At 29.4% G+C, this 25494-nt stretch overlaps 1 protein-coding gene across 5 annotated transcripts in view; it reads left to right on the plus strand.

Moving 5' to 3' along the window:
• The window catches only part of LOC122511834 (protein scalloped), a 194332-nt gene that overhangs the window by 66674 nt on the left and 102164 nt on the right, over positions 1-25494 (plus strand). For 4 of the 5 annotated variants that reach the window (XM_043627339.1, XM_043627344.1, XM_043627340.1 and 1 more), the window contains exon 2: positions 14868-14948. The exons of the other annotated variant lie outside the window; for it this stretch is intronic. In XM_043627339.1, the coding sequence (XP_043483274.1) occupies positions 14912-14948 (37 nt within the window). In that variant the 5' untranslated portion in view covers positions 14868-14911. The remainder of the gene's footprint in view (positions 1-14867; positions 14949-25494) is intronic. 5 annotated transcript variants of the gene reach the window in all.

A 25494-nucleotide genomic window follows, 5' to 3' on the forward strand; every position in this document is an offset into this window, starting at 1 on the left:
ACAATTCCCCTAAATTCAAGTTTGATAATGCGAGAAAAAGCTTCACTCTCACAAACACATGAAATGTTTATTACATTGAAAATTTGTATGCATACGATTTTACGCTGCGTTATATCTGGGAAAATCAAAGAGTGAGTTTGCCAGAGTAAAAAGAGGGGAAGGGTAGCAAGGTTGTAGGCGGTTTGAAAACTGATGGTGAATTTTGTAGAGGGAGAGAGAGAGAGAGAGAGAGAGAGAGAGAGAGAGAGAGAGAGAGAGAGAGAGAGAGAGAGGCAATGGATTACCAGCGCACAATTAACGCTGCAGCCTCCGCTCGATTTTATTCATCTCTCTGGCTACCACTAGTTTCACCCCATCAACTCTCTCCCCACTCTCTTGCCAGTTGGACCTTCGCGGGTCTCTCTCTCTCTCTCTCTCTCTCGCGTACCGTCGAGCTACCGAGTCAAACTCGGCTTTTCCATGAGCCAACGATAATCCCCCTTCTATCTCTATATCGTTCTCTCTCTCTCTCTCTCTCTCTTCCACGCGCCATGCCAGATCAAAAACGCGCAGTGCACATTCAATTTGCAAATGCAGATTGCTTTTCATTTTAATATAAATTGTTTGAAACAAAGGCAGTAATTATGCCGAACGCTACACAACCATCATCAACGGGTATCGTTCGCCCCCTCCCCCGCTCTCTCAGCCCTCTCTCAACCCACCATTGGCCCCTGACCTTTTGCCACCCTCTTTTCAACAATGGAATTAACACAACGTTTATCCATTTTCGAAACTATGAAAATAAATGCGATGTATTTTTTATATTTTGGCGTCAAGTTTCGTTTAATTATTGTTATTGAGAATTAGAAGTAAATATTGAATAAATACTGGAAATAAATATTCAATAAATACTAGAAATAAATATTAGAGACATGTTAAATAAATATTTCAAGTATTATATGTTTCTCATGAAATTATTGTTAATACAAAAATATTATGGTTTTATTAAATGAAATATTTATTTATTAACTAGATACAAACGTTTATTTGATTCAAGTAAATATTTTTCCGATAGTAAAAAAGTTTCTTTAAATCAATTAAACTTTTTTCAGTAAATAATAATAATTAATATAAATAATTGTTTAAATTGTCCCTAATTGTCTCGTTTACAATAAATCAGATAATAATTATTTGGAAAAAAATAAATATTAAAAAAAACTGTAAAGAAAATATAAACCATAAGAGAAAAATATAAATTAGTTATAATAATATAAATAAAATATACAGAAAGAGCGAATATATATTAAATTTTCTAAAAGTATTTTACAATTTGGGAAAAAAGTGCAACAAGCAAAATTTTGATATAAAAAATACTAAAATTTAAAGACCACTTATGAGAAATTTAGTAAATTTATATTAAAATTTAATTAAAATAATATAATAATATGATAATACTAAATTTCACATAAATTTTTTTAAAGTTTAGTATTTTTTATTATATAAACATTTTTGTTTCTTCCATTTTTCTAAAAATTGTAAAATACTTTTACAAAATGTAATATAATATATTCTCTCTCTGTGTAAGGTATAAAATAAAATAGAAAAACAGAAAGTTCAAATTAAAATTAAATAAATAAAAATATAGATAAAAATAATATTTTAAATGTTTAATTTTAAATTAAATTTTTAATTAAATGAATTAAATACATAAATAATTTAAATAAATATTAAAAATAATATCAAAGGTGGAAAAAGTTAGTAAAGTAAAAATAATATTTAAAATTTGTCTATAAATTTATAAATTCGTTGCTAAATTTTTTTCCTCTGAATGTGTTTAAATTTTAATTAAACAATGAAAATTCATTATTATAAAAATTCAGGTAAAAAAAAAGAAATGAAAGTAAAAAAAATTACATAAAAAATATATATTTTAAAAAAAATTCTCTTTCTCTGAAAAATTTGATTAAATTAAAAATCCCTTAAAAATGAAAAATAAAGGTTTAGTGGTAAGGGAGTATTCAAATGAAATGGCTGCGATTAAATTAAAATATATATTTATTGTAAAATATTTGAAGCTAAGATGTGTGCTTGTGCTCAGTGCAAAGGCGGGTAAGTAACTGGCAAAAATGGAGGACCTTTTCTCAATTGGGAAAATAGAAAAAGGATAGAAAATGGTAATTAGAAAAGGAAAGAAGATGAGGTACGAGTGGGAGTGGGTACTCGAGTTATCTTAATCCTCCCCGAACCGATTTTTATGATCGGGTCGATGGTCGATTTTGTCCCTAACCTTGAATAGGATAGGTAAGGTAATAAGAAAACAGACGTTTGCAATAAAAAAGAAAGTTTGGCTGTTAAGGATTAAAAAAGAGGTATCTTCGGTAAACAGTTTGCCCTGAGCACTTTAGGTACAAAAAATGTGTGAAAATGAGAAGTACAACAATTTGAAAATATTCAGTGTAACAACAAAAGGTGTGTGTGTGTATGTGTATTTGTCGTATGTATGATTCAGAAAGAATTAATTTTGTCAAGAGTTTCAGAAAGAATTAATTTTGTCAAGAAATTATAATGCCAAATTTACACAGGCACAATCACCACAGTACCCCCCTTCCAGTGAATATGATCACGAGAAACCAGCCTGAAAACGATTCGTAAACCGAACTTGTCTACCGGAACGGGTTCGAACACTATTATCTGGTACTTCTCGAAGTTGAACTGCTTCTGGGTATGGTCCTGGAACTTGCTCAGCTGCTACTGGAAGTTGTTCGACGACAACATGTTCTTGTTCTGGAAGTGGTTCTGGTGATCGGTTGACGATTATTTGAAACGGTTCCTCTGCATCATCTTCGTCAGGAACCTCGTCAACGTCCGGCATGATATACGCTGGCTTAATTCTCTCCACGGAAACTGTGACGTGTTTCCCGTGAATATCAATCACAAAGGTACTCCCTTTTCTCGAAATAACTTTAAATGGTCCATCATAGGGGAGCTGAAGAATACTTTTTGGTCCATCGTGGCGAACGAAAACGTAGTCAGCTGTGGCGAGATCCTTAAATACGAACGTACGTCTCTCTCCGTGACGTGTGCCGTTGACTGGGCGAAGTTGCTGCACACTTTGTCGGAGGTCTTGGATGAAACTTGTTGTTGTTGTTGCTGCTGTTACACATGGTGACAACAATTCTCCAGGAAGTCGTATAGATTGCCCATACAACATTTCCGCGGACGTTGCTTGTAGGTCTTCTTTAAGTGCTGAACGAATGCCCAACAAAACAGTAGGCAAGATTTCCGTCCATCGTGCTGATTGATGACACTTGATTGCTGCTTTCAATTGTCGGTGGAACCTCTCAACCATTCCATTGGCTGACGGGTGGTAGGCGGTTGTCCGGTAATGAGTCGTACCAGTGAGGTGATTCAATTCTCTGAAAAGGTGTGACTCAAATTGTCTTCCTTGGTCTGTTGTTACACGCAGCGGGGTGCCGAACCTTGCGATCCAGTTTGTATAGAAGGAACGGGCGACAGTGGCTGCTTCTTGGTCTTGCATTGGTATTGCTTCTGGCCAACGAGAAAATCTATCCACGCACGTGAGGCAGTACCTGCATCCTTCGGAGCTCGGCATAATAACAATATCCAAATGAACATGCTCGAATCTCTGTGATGGAAGTTGGAAGTTACCTGGCGATGTAGCGACATGTCGTGTGACCTTGCAGCGTTGACACTGTATGCAGCTGCGAGCCCACGACCTGCAATCAGCTTTCATTGAAGGCCACACATACCGTTGTGATATCATCTTGACCGTTGCATTCACTCCGGGATGCGAGAGTCCATGAATGCTGTTGAATATGAGTTTCCTAAAAGATTCTGGAACATATGGGCGAGCAGTTGACGTAGATACATCGCACACTAAAGACACGTTTGTACCAGGAAGTTTAACTAGCTTCAGCTTAAGATTTGTAGAACAGTCCTTCTCTAATCTCTGTAGTTCTTGATCAATTCTTTGTGCTGCTTCCAAAGATGATAGATCCAGGGCGGATTCCACTTCTTCAATGCGTGAGAGTGCATCGGCAACAATATTATCCTCGCCAGCGACGTGGCGAATGTCGGTGGAAAATTGTCCTATGAAGTCCAGGTATCTAAATTGTCGCGGTGAGCATTGTTTGTCTTTCTTTTGAAAGGCAAAAGTGATGGGTTTGTGATCCGTATAAATGGTGAACATTCTTCCCTCCAACATATGACGAAAATATTTAATTGCCTGGTAAATTGCAAGCAATTCTCTATCATATGCAGAGTATTTTTGTTCCGTGGTGCTCAACTTTTTGGAGAAAAAAGCCAATGGTTCCCATTTATCATTAACGAGTTGTTGAAGAACAGCACCAATTGTAAAATCAGATGCATCACAAAACACAGCGAGAGGAGAGTTTATTTTCGGATGGGCCAACAGTGCTGCTTCAGCCAAGCTCGTTTTACACATTTCGAACGCTGATTCTGCTTCTGAGTTCCAGTTGACAGGAGCTTTTCCTTTCACGTTTCCACGTAAAAGGTCATTCAAGGGAGCTTGAATTACTGCTGCTTTGGGTACGAATCTTCTGTAAAAATTTAACATCCCCAAGAACCGTCTTAATTGTTTCACTGTCGGCGGTCGCGGGTAGGTCCGAATTGCATCAACCTTGTCCGGTAAAGGTTGAGTGCCACTATTACTCACGAGATATCCGAGGAATTTTACCATCGATTGTCCAAACACACACTTTGCAGGATTGATCACAACACCGTACTCTTGTAACCGTGTAAAAAGTGTTCTCAAATGACATTCGTGTTCTTCCTCTGACGAAGATGCTACCAAAATGTCATCAATATACGCAAAACAAAAATCAAAATCACGCGTCACTTCGTCGATGAAACGTTGAAAAGTCTGTGCCGCGTTTCTCAGTCCAAAAGTCATGAAAGGAAACTCGAACAAACCGAAGGGTGTTGTGATAGCCGTTTTGCATATATCTTCTTCCACAACCGGAATTTGGTGAAACGCTTTTACGAGATCAATGGTAGAAAATATGTTCTTCCCATTGAGATTGTGTGCAAAGTCCTGGATGTGACGTACGGGATAACAGTCGGGTTCCGTGCGCGCGTTGACCGCGCGATAATCGCCACATGGTCTCCATTCGTCTCCTTGCTTCGGCACCATATGTAACGGTGATGACCAGCTGACCTTAGAGGGTCTTGCTGTTCCCAGTTTGAGCATTGCACCAAATTCTTTAATCGCGATCTTCAATTTATCAGGCGCGAGGCGTCGCGGTTTGTGAGAAACTGGAGGTCCTGGTGTTGTCTTTATGTGGTGCACCGTGTTGTGCTTTACCTTTGCTGTTCCGGCCGGTCGTGTAATGTCCGGGAAGTTTGACAGCAAATCATGATAACGAGTAGATCCTGTGACAATCTTAATACTCTGAGTTTCACCATTCACGGTACTCCCTGTAGTCGCGAGTCCTGTATTTCGGTCCACCAATTGTTTGTTTCTTGCATCTACCAGCAAGTCGTAAAATGCAAGAAAATCCACACCGATAATTGGTTTCGTGACGTCAGCTATAACGAATCTCCACGCGAAATCTCGACGCAGTCCTAAGTTTAAATTCAATGTAATTGTCCCATAAGTCGCGATGCACGAACCATTCGCGGCGGATAGTTCATATGTTGATTTTTCACGCTTTTGTTTAACGAGGGCCAGGGGATACACGCACAAATCTGCACCGGTATCCACTAGAAATTGCACTTTTGATTCGTTGTCCATGATGAAAATACGGCGCGAGAGTGGGCCAGTGTCGTCTGCCGTCATTAACGACTGCCCGCAGCGTTTCCCGATTCATAATTGCATGGCTTTGTACATTTCAACGCCTTTTGTCCGTGACGCGAGTGATACCAGCAAATTCCGCTCTCATCGTTTCTACCGCGCGATTTTGAACGCGAACGCGATCTTCGGTGATTATTCGACGGCCGACCGCGGTTGTCATTGAACTCCTTTCGTAAGCTAGCAATCTCTTCGCGTAATGAAAGCACCAACTGTCCAACATTTTCAACTAACGTACCTTCTGACGACGTAGACGATACTTGTGCGATCGATGGGCGAGTTCCGAGCTCGCTAATGGTATCTGCAACATCGGCTAATTGTTCGAGTGATAAGGAACTGTGACCGGCTAACGCTACTTGTGTAGTGGGGGGAAGTCTTCCTAGCCACAGAGTTTTTATCACTGAATCTGTAACGGCTGTACCCGCGAGAGATTGAAGGTGGCGGAGAAATTGCGATGGTTTCCTATCCCCGAGTTCTTCACGCTCGAGAAGTTGTCTAGTTTTCTGTTCTTGCGTAGAACCTAAACGTTTCATTAGTTTCGCTTTTAATGTTTCATACGCGTCAGTTTCCGGCACGTTGACGACTAGATCACGCACTACGACAGTTACACGTGGGTCAAGATTCTGTACTACTTGATCAAATTTTTCACTATCTGAGGTCACTTTTGCGGATTTGAAATATCGCTCCATGAGTGAGATCCATAATTCCGGATCCGCAGGTATATATGCTGGAGGACGTCCAAATTGACGCCTTGTGCTTAATGCATCGTCGACAGCTTGCGCTATCTGATTTTGAAGCTGCACATTGTTATCGGCGGGCATTTTGACTAACGTATCACACAAAACACAAATTTAATCGTGAAATAAACAACACTCACTTATCACTGTATTTCACTCGAAGAAAATCACGTCGGGGTCACCACTTTAGTGGTAAGGGAGTATTCAAATGAAATGGCTGCGATTAAATTAAAATATATATTTATTGTAAAATATTTGAAGCTAAGATGTGTGCTTGTGCTCAGTGCAAAGGCGGGTAAGTAACTGGCAAAAATGGAGGACCTTTTCTCAATTGGGAAAATAGAAAAAGGATAGAAAATGGTAATTAGAAAAGGAAAGAAGATGAGGTACGAGTGGGAGTGGGTACTCGAGTTATCTTAATCCTCCCCGAACCGATTTTTATGATCGGGTCGATGGTCGATTTTGTCCCTAACCTTGAATAGGATAGGTAAGGTAATAAGAAAACAGACGTTTGCAATAAAAAAGAAAGTTTGGCTGTTAAGGATTAAAAAAGAGGTATCTTCGGTAAACAGTTTGCCCTGAGCACTTTAGGTACAAAAAATGTGTGAAAATGAGAAGTACAACAATTTGAAAATATTCAGTGTAACAACAAAAGGTGTGTGTGTGTATGTGTATTTGTCGTATGTATGATTCAGAAAGAATTAATTTTGTCAAGAGTTTCAGAAAGAATTAATTTTGTCAAGAAATTATAATGCCAAATTTACACAGGCACAATCACCACAAAGGAATTTGACCGACAGTCAGATAAAAAGTTTGACCAATTCCATATTTTTCTATTTTTTTTTTTTTTAATAAAAAAAAGTCAGTTTGTAATTAAAAAGTACGCGCGCACTTTTAATTCTCTGCCTTTGATTCATTAAAAGTTCCAATCGAATACAGGCGAGTAAAAAAATTTTCCTATGATTAAAAAAAGCGATAAAATAATTTTAGGTTATGTTCTACTTTTATGGTGGAATCGTATCGTTTCTTAAAATCAGAAATTTTAAAAATTTTTATTCATTTTTTCAAATCTTGATAATATACTTACACTTTCGCTAAAATTTACTTTTAAATTGTAAACAAAACCTGATTTTATTTGGCAATACATATAATTTTTTGCCCAAGTAAGTAAACATATAATTTTAATTCTAGAGAAATTAATTTTTTTTTTTTTTGAAATCTATAGAGAAATAATTTTAAATTCTAAAGAAATAAAATTTTTTTTATGTTCTACAGAAATAAAAAACTTTTGGATTCTAAAGAAAAAAAATTTTAATTCCATAAAGAAATGAAATTTCGGTTAATTGAATAAAATAAAAATTTATATAAGTATAGGAGACAATTTTTTTTTCGAATAGCGAAATGTGGGTTTTTTTTTGTATGTGCGTATATATAAGCTGAAGAGGGTGGGCAAAGGGGTAGGGGGAGGGGGGCGATTGTATTTAGTTAAAGCGTTGTTTTCAGATATTTCTCGGCTTGTTTATTCAACCGTCATAAATACAGAGGAAAATAATAGCGAACAAAATAGCTGGAATGCACACTGTGAATATTCGCTTTTCCAGAGAGAACATTATTAAGCGAACAGGGCTTTTCTCTCGTTCAGTGCGATGCGAGGCAAAAAAAAAAAAAGAAAAAAAAATTGAAAAAAAAACCAACAGTGAATTCTAAAACGGTTCAACCAAATTCTCCCGTTTATATTCCGTTTGAAATTACTTTTTCCTTGTTACAAAACATTTCTCAGTTACACATATTTATATGTATACAAGGCAGAAATGTTTACCTTTTAAAAAAAAGCTTTTTTATATTTTACCTTAAATAAAAGTAAAATAATCATTTTTTTTACTTTTTAAAAAAAAATTTTTTTCCTAACGTATTTTCTCTTGTTTTATTTTATTTAAAATTTTTTACAATTTTATTGTTGTATTTTATAATAATATTCATTTTATAACTAAAAAAGAACAGAACGGATTTTTATATCCACCATACTTTCTGCACTCCTTTTGATTCATTCCGCTTGTGAGATAACTCTCATGCCCTCTAGGCGGGAATTTAAAAAAATTGGCGCGAAATTCAAAAAAAAGTTTTTAATTAATATAATTATATTAATAATACACAGAGAGAAGAAAAAAAAAATGAAAAATATTTCCAACTGTAAATTTTCTTCTATATTGAGGAAGAAAAAATTGTCAGTTTTAATACACGGGAAGAAAATGATGTGTGCCGACGCGACGGTCATTTGGACTCTATTACACGATTACTTGCCACTCGTGGCTTGAGTACTTTCGAGTTTGTGTTGTGTACTCTTGCTGAAAACCGCCTCAGGGAATAGCAAGAGAGAAATCCCGACATGCCAACCCTCTGCGAAGTCTGTAAGGGAATATATACATATATACAGTGAAACTTCTCTCTACACGAAACGATAAGTATATGTATAAGAGTCACCCTGCACCAAATTGGTTGTTTAGTCTTCCCCTCCTCCCCCTCCACCCCAACCTCTGTCTCTCATCTTCGCATTCAGTTTCGGTAATTTTGTAAACTACCTTATCCAGACGTCGCGTGTGCAAAATATAGAGAGAAAGGGAGAAAGAGAGCGAGAGAGACACTTGACGAAACTTCTTGGTTAAATTTTGTTCTAAATTGTTAGTTCTACGCCAATTAGGAAAGGAAGGGAGAGAGAGAAAGAAAAAGTTTTGAAGGGGGTAATTAGATTCCGGTTCGAATTCGTTTTCTATTTCTCACTATTTTTTCCAAATTGAACCGAAATCTATTTGGATTTCGGTTCTATTTGGAAAAAAATAGTGAGAAAGAGAAAAGGAAGTCTATTTGGATCTCGGTTCAATTTAGGGAAAATAGTGAGAAGTAGAAATCGAACTCCATTTGGATTTCGGTTCAATTTGGGAAAAATAGTAAGAAATAGGAATTGAATCTTAAATTGAACCGAAATCCAAATGAAGTTCGGTTCAATATGGGGAAAATAGAGAGAAATATAAATAATTGTAGGCAGAGCGTAAGCGCAAGCGCCGGGAGTGGGGGTTGTGAGAGCGAGAGAGATATCGTCGAATGTCTCATTCTATCCCATTGCCCCCACTCTGGCGGGGCGCTTACGCTCCGCCCCTTTTGTTCTTAGGAGCCGTTCTTTAACTACTTAATTTTATTTTTTTCGGGGAGTTTTTTAACATAAAATTTAATTTTTTTATGCAAATTAATAAATATTTATTTATTAGTAAATAAGAAATTAAATATGTATTAACTGATTTCTTTATTTATTTGAACTAAAAAAAATTGAAAATATATTTTATAAAATACATTGTACCAAATAATATATACTCTTGTGGAATATTGTCAAGAGTTTGGAAAGACAATAAACTTGAGAGTTGCTTTGAATTTATACTTGATTCCATTAGAGTTAATCAAATCAATCTTTGCTCGTTCCCCCTAATGATTTTCTAAGAGTCGAAGTAATTAACGATTGAACTGAAGTCCAGGGGCTAATGGAGGTCACGGCACTGGTCTTTTGAATTACGCTACAGTCACTGTATACATATATATGTTTTGTATACATATAAATAATATAGCAAACTTCGCACTTGATAATTAGTTTTAAAAAAGTAGCTTTCAAAAGTAAAAAAAGTAGTAGAAAAGTAGCTATCGAAAAATTAAACTTGATGACCAAAAAACTCATTTTAGAATTTAGATACTTTACAAAACTGACAAAAATTCCATTCTATATTTTATTCCTGATTTTAATTTAAATAATATAATTCCTGAGACATTTTTATTATTCATGAAAAGAATTGAATTTTTACGAAGAGTTTTACAAAATTTTTTCTAAATAATTGAATTATGTTTGGAAATTTTATGAAAATAGTAGATATTGAAAAACATTAAATTGCAAAAAAATTTTTTAAAAAAATTAAATTTTACAAAAAATTCTACTAAAATTTTTGACAATAATTGAATTTTTGTGTGGTATTTTATTAAAATTTTTCAAAAATACTTGAATTCCTAAAAAGAATTTTATTATTTATATGAAAATAATTGAATTCTTGCGAACGATTTTATTAGAATTTTTAAAAATAATTGAATTTCCAAGAAGAAATTTATTAATTTTAAAAATAATTGAATTCTTGTGATGAATATTGTTATTTGTGAAAATAATTGAATTTTGCAAAGAATTTTATTAAAATGCCTCAAAAATAATTGAATTCCTGAGAAGTTTATTGCTTATGAAAATAATTGAATTAGTGCCCGAAAAATTTTATTAAAATGTTTAAAAAGAATTGAATTTTAGTGAAAAATTTTGTTAATTGTGAAAATAATTGAATTTGGAAAGAATTTTATTGAAATTCCTCAAAATAATTGAATTTTCAGGAAAAATTTTGTTATTTATCTTTAATTATTGAATTCTCTCGAAGAATTAAATTCGTAAATAATTGAATTCTTGGGAGAAATTTTATTAAAACCTCAAAGAATAATTGAATTATTTCAAAAAAATTTAATTAAAATTGTATTTAAAATAATATTGATTTCTTTCGAACAATTTTATTAAAAATATTTGAAAATAATTGAATTCTTGTGAAAAATTCGAATATTTTTGTAAATAATCATTGAATTCTTTCAAAGAATTTAAAAAACATTTTTTTAAATAATTAATTTTTTCGAAGAATTGAAATTAAATTTTTAAGAATAATTACATTTTTTTGTGCAATTCCTGTAAAATTGTATTAAAAATAATTGAATTTCTGTGACAAATTTTGTTAATTTTGAAAATAATTGAATTCTTCATAAGAATTTTATAAACATTGCTTTACATAATTAATTTTTTCGAAATATAATAAATAATATGAAAATTTTTTTTTAATAATTGAATTCTTGTGGAAAACATTATTTGTGAAAATAATTGAATTTTCGATGAAATTTATCAATTTTTTTTTAATTAATTGAATTCTTTTGCGAAACTTCATGAAAATACTATAGATATTAAAAATAATTGAATTTCAAATATATTTTTTGAAAATAATTGAATAGTTTTAAAGAATTTGATAATAATTTTTGAGAATAGTTTTTTGATTTCGTCAGAGATAGTTTTCGAGGGGGCAAACGATAATTTTTATATATAGAAGAGGAGGGGGGGGGATAAAAATTATATTGCATTTTACATTTTAAAAAAGGGGGTAAAGATTTGAAAATTATATTAAATTTTACCTAGAATAGAAGGAGGGGGGACACCAATTAAAAATTTATTTTACATTCTACATAGAAGATATAAGGAGGGGGGAATGGGGCACAAAGAGCGAGGGAGTGAGAGGTGCATGTAACCTTATAATAATTAGTAGATATATTCATGAGCACTAGGCGTGTAGTGTAACGTCCACACAATGCAGGTACAGGTGTATGCCCGAGGCGTATAAACTATATCTTAACCGCGCACAGTTTCTTACCTTGTGTCTTGTCTTTAAGTATATACACAGAGAGAGAGTGAGTGAGTGAGCGAGAGAGAGGAATAGGGACTTCACCCTCGAGATTCCTTTCCGCGTAGAGAGCGTTCTTCGTGATCGCATTCTTTCCTCGGATTCTAAAGCGGAAGCTGCCTCGAGATTTTCAAAATAATGCATTAAATAACAAGATATATAGTATAGAGGCCATGGAAAAATACCAATGCATCCTCTCTCTTCATTTTCAAATTTGTCACATATTTTCCCTCGTTTATGAAATCTTGGGCTTTACTTTTTAAACGTTTTTTTTATTATTATTACCTTATACTTTGTAGAGAGAAGTTTTTTTTATATTGGTAGTAGTTGATCTGGTTTTTTCATTCGGTCTCTTCATCTTTCTTCTGCTTTTTTGTTTTTCCCCCCTGCCCCGCTTGTTTCTCTTTCTTTTTTGACATATTTTTTCTATTCTGAAATTCTCTTTCTGTGGAGAAAATATTTTTTGAGTTTTTTTTTTAAAAAAAAGCTCCTCCGGGCGAGTAGGGACCAAAGTAGTAGCTTTCTGAGGCTTAATTAGGAATGGTTGTAGGCAGAGCGCAAGCGCCGGGAGTGGGGGCAATGAGAGCGAGAGAGATATCGCCGTTTTTCTCTTTCTCTCCTATTGCCCCCACTCCGGCGCGGCGCTTACGCTCCGCCTCCTTTGCACTATTTAATGTAATTCTTCGTTTATTGTTAGTTTTCTTCAATGAAAAACGAAAATAATAATTACTTATTATTTATTAGTAAATCAATATCACTAAATACCAATAATAAAAAAACGAAAATAGAAAATATTTATTCGAAACAGAATTAAATAAACACAAGTAAATTAATAAACAATAATAGTCATAATAAAAAAATATGTAGTAAACTAACTAAAATAAATGTAAATGAAAAATAATAAATATAAATAAATAAATAATTAATAAAAAAATGGGAAATAATTAAACAATAACAAGAAGAAAAAATAAAAAAAAAATGTTTGATATTTTTTTTCGATGAAAAATTAGTTTTTCTGAAATTTGGCATTTAATGAAGTAAACGTTATGTAAATTGGCGCCGAGCAATAGTGTCGGTTGTATTATACAAGTTTGTGCATGAACGATTATAATTCAAACATTGCATCCACGATTAAGAAGTGCATTCTTATGTAACTTAATGAAAAGTCAGCTGTTCCTGAATATTTGTTACAGTCTTCACGCTTTCCGAAGACGTTCGCGCTCTGTGAGCGTAACGCATAATACAACAATATGCGAAATGGCGATCAGCAAACGAACTTTTAACTTTGCTTCTTCAAATCTTTACTATTTGTTTACAATAAGAAAATTTCACTAGTCTCTAAATTTGAATTAGTAAAAGTGTTTACTAATTTGAATTAGTTGATGAATTTTTACTTTTGAATTAGTAAATTTTCCTAATAAATGGTAATTTCTACAAATTTATTAGTAAATTTAATTTAAAATTAATTTTAATTAGTAGTCGACTTTCTGCCTTTGAATTAGAAAATTTTCCTAATAAATATTAATTTCCACTAATTTATTAGTAAACTTCTTCATTAGTAAATTTAATTTAAATTAGCTACTGACTTTTTACCTTCGAATTAGTAAATTTTCCTAACAAATAGTAATTTTTACTAATTCAGAAGCAAAAAGTCAGCCACTAATTTAAATTCGTAAACATTTTTACAAATTAAAATTTAGAGAGTGAAGTTTAATATTTTATTCAGTCTTTGAATCAATAAAATATTTAATATATTCAAATATAATAAAAAAAATTAAGAAATAATTATTTATTGTAAAAAGTAAAATAAAATATTAACTAAATTTTTTTATTTATTAGAGGTGAATAGAGAGGTACGTTATTATTACTTCGTGAAAGTCAGGATGTCCGGTTTTGCGTATATTTTGTTGTGTAGCCAACGAGCAACAATATATTTTATAATAATAATTTTATAATTTTCCATTCTTTGATATATATTCCCCTCCTTCTCCCCCACCTCACCTTTTCCCCCCTTACTATTATCTTACATTTAATCTCTTTTCTCACCTTTTTCTTATTTAATTACTGTTTTTTAAACTCTAATACATCACTTTTTTCTCTTTCTAAAAAAAAAGTATAGATAATTTTATAATAATCGTAATTACGTACCATTGAGCGCAAAAAATTGAATTTTCTTTTTGATTTATAAATTTATGTGTGTGTCGTAATAAATTTTATGTATGATATATTATTTTACGGTATTGTGATAATTAACGCTAATTACATATTGTATTTAAAAAATAATTTCAGTTTTACATTTACGATGAATGTGTAATTAATTTTCTTTTTTGCAGCGTTTTGTAATTGTGTTTTTTTTTGAGGGGGAAGGGGATTTTTTTGGTTTTATTTTACATCAGATATTTTAAATAAGGGTAAAAAATAATAAAATTTTTTACTTTTTTTGAAGGGGGGGGGAGGGGGATTTTTTTGGTTTTATTTTACGCAAGATATTTTAAATAAGCAGAGTAACAAAAGTAAATAAAATAATTTTTACTATTTCGATAATAACGTGGAGGGGGATTTAAAAACTGTTTATTTTACACAAGATATTTTAAATAAAGAATAAAGTAAATTTTACTATTTCGATAATAAATAAAAAATTATAGTTCGAAAGTAATTAAATTTTGTTTTTTTTTAAATCGAAGAAAGTTTTTCTTTTATTTAGAGCTTAAAAATAGGATATATTTTGTGTTATAATTGTGATTGGTTAAAAAGAAAAGAAAATTTTTTTTTCTCTTTTGTCGAAATTGTAATCGCTCTCTGCATTTGTAGGTGCACCGACGTTGCCGTCATCCTGACCTGCCAGAAAAATCCTCATGAAAGACTGGGAACTCAGTACTCAAAATAGCATCGGTATTGTAGACACTTCTTTTTTCGTTTTTTTCACACACAATTTCAACTACCGATCTTTTCAAAAGAAAATTACTAAATAGACAAAACAAAAAATTATAAGACGTTCATTCTCGAATTTTCTCTTTATAAAGAAGCAATAACAGAATTTCTTTCATTAGAATAATAGTTACATTTTTTTTTTAGAAAAAATAACAGAACTTATAAGAAAATAATAACAGGATTTTTAACTTCGAAATTTTTTTTTTTAATTTAAACATTTTTTTAATCTTTTATTCTTAAATTTAATTTTTATTCTTATTTTCAACTTTTTAATTTATTTTGCAAAAATATTAATTATAAGTTTTCGAAGTAATGGAATTTATTTTCTTTTATTTAATTGTAATTATAGTGAGAGACGATTAACGTCGTTTTAGTGTGAAAATCGGCGCGCGCAGCGAGCGGCGAGTCCGAAAACTATTTTTATTTTATTTCTTCTTAATTTTCTACTAAATATTATTAATTATTGGTAAAAAATTTTATTAGTAAAATAATTATTATTATATAATAAAATATTAATTAATTTTTCAAAAAAGACTTTTTATTTAAATTTTTTTCTCTTGTAAAATTTGAGAATGACGTCACGAATTTTTTCTTTTCTAATCTGACTTTTCTCTTTCTTATTATTATTTCTATTTGACGATTGGGACAATAAATTGTAGGTATGGTGATGGTTATGGTGATGGTTGTCAACAAAAGCATGTTTCAAATTATTTATTGAACTGAAACTATTAATTTAAAATTAATCAATATTGATTTAAATCTGAATTAAAATTATAGAATTGAAATTAAATTCAAATATTAAATTGATTTTAAATTGAATTAAAATTGAAATTAATAAATTGATTTTAAATTGAATTCAAATTAAAATTAAGAAATTAATTTTATAGATTAAATTAAAATTATTGAATTGAAATTAAAGTATAATTATTAAATTGAAGGAAAATAATTAATTGAAATTATAAATGGATTTGAATGGAAAATTCGAAAACAAATATATTTATCTATATATAAAAAAAAATTTATCTATATATAGTGCATATATAATAATAATACTAGTTTGATAAGGAAATTTTCGGTATTCAAGGAATTCGGGTCCTATTGGTGGCTTCTCGTCGTGAATTAACATTTTCGCAATTTCGGGAAATTGCGAAACGGCGTTTTACGGACGGCACTTGAATAGGTAAAGGGTCGATGCGACGTTCTAGTAAAAAGGGGTGTGAGAACTAAAATGGCACGGGCGAGAGTGAGAGAGAGAGGGCGAACGAGGAAACCATTAATTAAGCAAAATCATAAACCTCCGGTGGTAATAGTTGCATCGAAATAGCGTGCTCTCGCATATTTTATATTTTTCATGACGACGACGACGACGTCGAAGCGAATCCTCTCGTTAATTGGGGTGTTAAAGTCGATTTTGTATTGAATTGAGAAATTTATTATTTTTTTTCCACTGCGTCGATTAGCTTTTTTTAATCGTATATAATATTATTTTTTGCTTTTAATTTCGCTGAAATCTTAAATGAGTGGTGCAATTTTTTCTTTTAAATTTATTCTCTCTGTAGTAAAAATTAAAGTGAAGGAAAATTGTGGACTATTTAAATTAGTAAAATTTTATAATAGTTAAATTAATTTGAATTTTATTAATTAAAATTAGTCATAATTTTATTACAGTTACTTTAATTGTTTATTCATTTTATTTATTTATTTATTTATTTATATGTATTTTTTAGCTAGTTGTGAATTTTTTTTTTTTTTGCGTATTTTTGTTTCCTTTTTGTTCGTTTATTTTTTTTTTTAAACTAAAATCAAGTAAATTTTGTCAACTTTAATTAGTAGATTTTTGACTAATTTCCTTATTAGGTTTAAATTTTTTAAAAACTTTAACTTATTAATAAATTTATAAAAAAAAATTTGTGTTAAATTAATTAATATTATTATTATTATTGAAACTGGTAACCTCTCTATTTCATATGGGATTAATTTTCATTTTGCAATCTCGTTAAAATGTAATTAATTTGCCAATTATTAGTTATATTTCGAATCTGCGATATAAATAACCAATCAAATAATTAGCTTTGTTTTCAAAATAATATTTTTGTTTTGCAATTTTAATAACTATTCGCCTATTTTTATTATTACTACTATTTTAATGATTTATTATTTTAAACAAAATCCACAACATTATAGTTCGTTAATTACAAATGTGACTTTATTTTCATTATAAAATAACACACAGACATAATTTTCAATTAATTAAATCAACGTATATGTGTAAAGCAATAGTAATGCTTGATTATCCCTATGGAATACATATGAGGGGAATAATAATTTTTGTATTTATGCTCTTTTCCTATCTCCCCCCCCCAATTCCCCCTTTTTAAGCCACCCTCCCCTCCCCCCGCCCCTCGAGCTATATCCAAATTCACGCATTACCCAACGCACATACAAATTCATTTTGTAATGTTACAAACATTCATGGCACAACTCCTACTGTTTTACTCTTTGAAATAATAATCAGTTTGAAATGTGAAAATTACAGGATCCCAGAGGTGAATTCCACGATTCACAAACTGCGCGTCGATTATTAATTTCTAATTAGCGGACCACGACCGGATAAAATTTCCGAACGAACATGGCGCGCTCGATTAAATTTCCATTTTCGATTATTGTTGTTATTATTATTAATATATATATATATACTGATAATAATATTAATAATTAATATTTTGATATATTAATAATTGTTAATTTTCATTTTATTGTAATTTATTTTTATTATTATTATAATTGGAATTTTTATTAAAAATAGTAAATTGTATATTAATATTACTTCAATTAAAAATACTTTTTAGAATAATAGAAAAAGGTCAAAAGCGAAACATTTTTTTCGTTTAGTTTTCGACTAAAACACGGATCCAAGTATAACATATTTAAATTTCATTAAAATCGGTTAAATAGTTTCGGAAATATTGATATTAAACGAAAGTTTTATCCAAAAAATATTTTGGCCTAATGAAAAGGAGGCGGAGCGTAAGAGTCGCGCCGGAGTGGGGGCAATGGGAGAGAATGAGAGAAACGACCATATCTCTCTCGCTCTCATTGCCCCCACTCCCGGCGCTTGCGCTCTGTCTACAACCATTCCTAATTCTTAGTATTTTTTCCGAATTAAACATAATCTAAACCTATTCGAACGAAAGGTAATTATTCTCTCAAAACGAAACAGGTTTGAGGGAAAAAAAAAGAATTTAAAAAAGAAATTAATTTGAATGTATAATTAATATATAAAGATAATTAAAATTAATGGGAAATATTTAAATTTTAATATAACACATTAATTTAAATACAGTTAATTATTATTAATTGTTAATATTAATATAATTTAATTATAATATTCTTTTAATATTAATAATATTAATAATATTCTCTTAATATTAATACAATTAATAATTAATTATTATTAATAATAATATCTTTCAACAATAGACGATAATATTATACGAAAGGTTATATTTTGATATTTTTTTACAACTTATTTTAATAATAATTTTAATAATAAAGAAAATAATTTTGCCTACAATTGTCAGTGTATATATAGTGTCGTAATGTCCCTTTAAACGGCTGCTGGAAAACCGGTCGACCTCGATGTAAAATTGTAAACGTGTATATAACTCGGAGAATTTTGCACAATCGCAATCGACGAACGGATTCGCGAGTAAAGCTATAAAGAAATCCAAGACTCTCGTGTCCACCTCAAATGACAACTGAATCGTTTTATTTATTTTTTTTTCTTCTTCGCTTCCAACGAAACTGTCAAAAATGATAAATGGATAATTTTCTTATAATATCGTATACATATATACACTGAGAAAAAATTTATTTGATTAAAGTAATCGATTACTTAAGTCTATTTTATCAAATAAATATTTACCTAAATAAAAATTATTTTTATTATTTGTATTTAGGAAAATGGTTATTTCATAATAAACTATAATAATCAATTCTTTGAATTGAATAAATTTTTTTCTAATCAATTTTTAATTAATTTTTATTATTTATTAAACCTGGAGAATTTTAATATTTTATAAAATTAATAATAATTAATTATAAAACTTTTTAATTTTCTATTATTTATTTTATTATTATTACAATAATTATTATTTTAATATTTGTTATTCAAATATCGAATTTCATTTATTGGTCTGAAATTAAAATATCTGCCTCGCCTGGGAATCGAACTCGGTACCTTCAGCACTGGTGACTTCGACACTAACCACGAGCCTAAACTCACATTATTATTTTAATAGTATTAACATTAATATAATACTAATATTATTAATTAATATTATTAATATTATATAATAATATTAATATTATTAAAGTTATATAATAATTATTACTATAATATTAATATTATTATTCAGTATAATTAAAATTAATTATAATAACGAATGTAAAATTATTTAAACAAAAATTAATATTATTAATATTAATTAATTCTCCGGGAACAATAATTTACAAAAATGAAAATTTTCGTTTATTGATATTACATTAAAGTAGTAATTTGACTTTTAAATTATTTAATTCATTCGCAGTGAATAAAAAAAGAATGAAAATTTTCGATATTAAAATTGTCGAGTGAATAAATGAATTTTTTATAGGAATGTAAAATTTTTCATTATTGTCGTCCATTCATATATAGCTAAGTTTAATTTTTCATGTGATTTATTTGTTTTTCGTGTATATCGCGTGTATTGTTGTGTATGGTAGAGAAATGATTGATCTACTATAAAATCGAGCGGCAAAATGGAACTGCGGCTTTTCAAGGCTTGGGTGCAATAATTTGTATATCAGAAATCGATATTTGATATATACATTCGGAGTTGTTATAATATGGCGAACAAGAGCGATTTACAGTTAACTAGACAGTATAACTTACTCCAATATCGTGAAAAAAAATATATCGCGCTTGCGGCTAGTTGGACCATTCTCTCTCTCTCTCTCTCTCTCTCTCTCTCTCTCTCTGTCTCTCTTTGTCTCCGTCGATATAGCGAATAACTACGAGATCAATTTACCTTTTGCGTTTCGTAACCCCGCGGGCACAGTTATCTTGGACGCGTAACAAGGACGAAAGTGCGATAAACCGATTGAACAAATTTTTATAGAAATTTTTTTTTTTTTTTTTTTTTTTTTTTTGCGAAAGAAAATTTGCTTTTAGTTGCAAAACAAAATTAATTAGAATATTGCAGTTTTTGTATAGAGAGTTTATTTTTAAATTCAGTATATAATAAAAAATATATACCGTGAAAAATTATTATTTTAATATTATTATTGAACACAATTTTATCTTTTAACTTGGCGCAGCTATTTTTTATTCTAAACACTGAAAGAAAAATTTATTTTATTTAATTACTTGTCAATTAGGAAAAAAATATTTATTTTAAGTAATTTTTATTTAAATCAATTAAATGATAATTTTTGTTGATTTTTATACACAAAAATGATCATTTAGTTGATTTAAATAAAAATAAGAAAGAATACTTCAAATACTTGGAATTATTGGTTCGAAAAAAATTGATTGTTCCCACAAGGGAATAAAATAAAATAAACATTTCTTTACTTTTTTTTTTTTCTTTTGGTCAGTTGAGAATGGTTTAATTAAAAAATGTTAAAAATTAAGGGAAAAACAAGAAGTGAATTTGATCGCATCAGTCGTCAGCGCGGGAGATCAAAGGTAGATTATAAACAAAGAAGCATGACTCAAGAAGGGTTGATGAGAGTATGAAAGGTGGGGGGAGAGAAAGAGAGAGGAATTGTATCGAGTACAACAAAAGTGAAAGAGCATTGGAGATGAGTAACAATACAAAAAGTGAAGATCGATCTCTTTTATACGTGTCGGATCGTCTATCGGATCATTAGGGCAATCGAGCGATTGAAACAATAAGAAACAAAAAAAAAGTATTAGGTATAACAAGCCAAAGTCATTTTAATTTTTTTATTCCACTTTACTCTAAAAATGCGGTCAAAATTAACAAGATTTACTAATTCTGAATTTGTAATTACTAATTAGTAATTATTAATTTAATTAATCTCTAATAATTAGTCATTCTTGTTAATTTTTACTTTTTGACTGGAAAACAAATTTATTTGATTCAATTAAACGATTATTTTTTTATTGTCAAATAAATATTTACTTGAATCAAATAAATTAATATAAATTAATGAATAAATTAGTATAATAATAATAATAATAATAATAATAGGAATAGTGATAATAGAAATTATAATTATTATATTTTTTATTTATAATTAATATAATAATAATGATAATAATAATAAAAACCAAAAGTTGTAACAAAAATGTCAGTCTAGTAAAAATTGTGTTAATAATGACACGAAGGATAATGATAATAAATAAAAATAGTAAATAGGTAAAAATAATAATTTTATGATACACATAAATAGTAAAATTTTACTTTGACGATCGGCTGGAGTGATGGAAGACATACTTTGTTATGTATAGAGAGAGAGAGGGAGGTAGAAAAGTCGCCTTAGGAATCTTCCCTTGAGCAAGAAAGGAAACTCGACTCTCTCTCACCCCTTTCGACATGAGTTAAGCCGCAAATACACCGAAGCGCTCGCGCGCGAGATCCTTTAGCGAACCGAGAGTGCAGCACGTGGATTCCTTTGTCAAGAGTCACACACATCCTCACGTGCACTTCCTACACCTACACACACAAACATTCATTAATACACACATTTTGAATTTAGCAACACATACTTATGTTTGATGTTTATTTATTTACTTCTTTTTTTCAATATTTTTTTTCTTTAGCAACATTCAAACATTTTTTTTCTTTATTAACAACAAGAAGACAACATTAGATTAATAACTTTAACTAGTAATTTAGACAAATTTAGATAACTAAATTTGGCCTAAATTAACCTTTAGAGGGCCTTTTCCATTTATTTTGACGAATCTTTTTATCGAATTGACTTCTTATTTATAAATTTTTTAAATAAAAAACTACTAAAATTTGTACAAATTTATACCGGCCCTCTAAAAGGTTAATATAACTATGAGTAATTTATGCTAATAGATCAAATTTAGATAACTGAATTTGGCCTGAATTAGTATAACTATTAGCGGTAGTAAAATAATGAATTAATAATATAATAGCAATTTCAATTAATTAATTAATTAAATAATTTAACAATTTAAACTACATTATGATAATTGTGTTAAATGTAAATGAAAATTCAGTAAATGCTACTAGAATTGTTACTAAATTGTTTGTTGGGCGAATTTTCATCAGCTCATTATAGTAGCTATTTCCACTAGTGGAATATACTATAAGCTATAGTTCAGATTTAAAGAGTATTATTATAATTATAGTATATTATTATAATACATTATAATAATATTATACTCAATAATGTATTATATAAAACAATCTGTCTTAAAGCTTGATATGGAACCTAATTTTAAACTTTATCCCTAACACAATCTTCAACTTGACATCCAACATAATCTTAATTCCATCAACTAAACCTCAATTTGTGGTTTGCATTTCCTGACCTAACTTGACCTAATCTAATCTTGATAGATAGTTGGTCTAATTTTTTAATATCTTGCTTTTTTGTTGCTTTTACTATTATATTATTAATATTATTACTACTACTTCTGCTATTGACATCATGTTATTATTTTTATTTTATTACTATTATTATTAAAAATAAATTTTCGAATAATTGATTTATTATTTATGAAAATAACTGAATTCTTGCAAAACATTTTATTAGGATTTTTGTAAATAATTAAATAGTTTTTTGAAAAATTCAACTCGGAGTAATCGATTTCTTCATGTTTTATAATAAAAAAAAATTATTAGTTGTTAATTTCAAAAGTTTTGATGTTAAAATTTTTGAAAATCTAAATTCTTGTGGAAAAATAATAATGATTAAATATTTATTTAAAAATATTGTTATTAATGTTTTCGAATAATTTTACAATTAAAGAAATTCGTAAATAATTGTAATAGAAAATTTTTTATAAATAAAATTATAATATTACCTATAATATCTATTACAGTTGTTAAAATGAAAATTTCCATCGACATATTAATTAGTCGTGAATTATTATGCAAAACCAAAAACAATAGTACATAGCTACATTAAACACAATTTACAAATAATGGTTGTTGCAGACAATGGTAGAAACATTTACACAGTTGGCGGAGAATAACATTTTTTTTTGTTTTGTTTTTTTTTACTTTCAAAAATATTTATGTATAACAACAACATTGTAGCTCTAACAATTGCAACTTCTAAACAGTGAAAATTCTGCCCAATGTAGCGTAGAGTGTTTTTTTACTTATCAAATTTTATATTATTATAATTATTATTATTCTATTTCTATAGTTACTTAATTTTTTTTATTTATTAAAATTATATTTCTGACATTGTAATTTTTTTCTTTTTTGTTATTTAATTATTAATTATTTTTTTGGTTTTATCATAAAATAATTTTTATTAAAGTCAATCAAATGGTTCAATTCATATTTGATTTAAATACTGAATTTATTGTTTCAAATACAATTTTTTTTTGACTTGAATAAAAATTTGATTCAAGTAAATATTTATTTAAAAATACACTGAAAAAAAATTTATTTGATTCAAATAACTGATTAGTTGACTATTTTCAATTAAATATTTAATTGAATCAAATTTCATATTGCATCAAATCAATATTGCAGTCAATTAAATATTATATTTGATTCAAGCAAATATTTAATTGATAATTAAATATTTAATTGAATTAATTAATATTTATGGAGCCAATTGAATATCATTTGATTCAAGTAAATATTTAATTGATATTCATTTAATCAATATGAATAAAATAATTTTTTTCAGAGTGTAGACAAGAAATTGGTTATTAAAGTCAAATAAAGTTTTCAGTGCGTAAGTAATAAAAAATAGAAAAAAAATGAAAAAGTAAATAAATATTATATTTTTTATACATGAGAGTGAATAATATATATATAATACATGTGTACGATTGCAGGAGTTCAAATATGTTGGTTAGTTCCCGTGTGGAAAAGTGAGGTGGGCCCACGGTGGGTCCCAGGTGGGCTTCCCAGGTTCTAGGTGGGTCCCAGCAGGGATGGCCCAGGTGGGCGATTCCTTGGCTTGTAACGGTGAATCCAGCCACAGCCCACCTAGGAAAAATCCAGCTGGGGCCCATAGATTTAGTTTTCATTCAAATTAATGAATAAATTGTTTATTAATAACAAATAAGTCGAATTATAAATAAATAACGTTATTATTTAACGATTTTTACTTTTTTTAATGAAATTGTGACCAAAAGCAAATTCATAAATAATGTTAGCATATATATGGGAATTAATATATATCCTTTCATTCATAAATTAAAAATTTATAAAAAAATTAGAAATTTGTTAATTAAATTATTAAACGGTATATATAATCACTAAATTGCATACTTATACGAATACAATGCAGAAAAATCGGAATAAACGCAAACCTAAGAAACAAATAAAATTTAACGCACGCGGGGATTGAACCTACGACCTACGGACTACTAGACTAACGCCCTAACCACTATACTACGGAGACTAACTACTGAACACCGACGTTTTATTGTCAGTGACTTGTTAATCTGCTGTAATGATTCAATAAAGCACTTACTGACACGAATACACCGTAACAAATAAATAATTTAATAATAATTATAACAATATTATTAATGTAATAAGAACGATAAATATTCTTAAAATAATATTTATATTATTATGAAAAAAATATATCAATACATTTTTATTAAAAATGTGTTTTTTATTGTTTACAATCATTATAAACATTAATTTGTTGGTCTAAAAAAAAAAATTTTTTTTAGTTTGGACTTAGAAATTTTTACTAATTAATTATGTGGACATTACATAAAAAAAATATTGTGAATACATTTTTGTTAAAAACACGTTTTTTCTTAATCTAAGTCATTATAAACATTAATTTTTTGTTGAAAAAAAAATTTTTAGGTTTGGACTTAGAAATTTTTACTTATATAATTATTGATGTGGGTCCTCAAAAACTGGGAAGCCCAGGTAGGGCCCAGCTCACGCCCACTTATAATATTATTTCGCCTGACCGGAACCCACCGTGAGTGGGTCAATAGACAAACTCTAAAATGCTTCCGTAAAATGTTAACATGTTTGTCAATTGTCAATTCATGTACGAAGATGACCATAATTACATCAAAGTTTTATTATTAAATGTTAAAGAAAAACTAAACTATTTAATAATTTTCACTGTAAACGATTTTTGTTATTATATATAATAAATTTTACTAATGTTATATTGCAGTCGTTATTGTTTAAATAAATAATTGTTGTTAATTAGTAACTCCTGACACTAGCTTCCAGAAAGATGCAGTTTTTTTCTAATTTTGCAATTAACTAATTCGAACCACATGAAATAAAAATAATTTAAG

This window comes from Leptopilina heterotoma, unplaced genomic scaffold (assembly GCF_015476425.1).
Source record: "Leptopilina heterotoma isolate Lh14 unplaced genomic scaffold, ASM1547642v1 Lhet_90, whole genome shotgun sequence".
In the NCBI taxonomy this organism is placed as follows: Eukaryota; Metazoa; Arthropoda; class Insecta; order Hymenoptera; family Figitidae; genus Leptopilina; species Leptopilina heterotoma.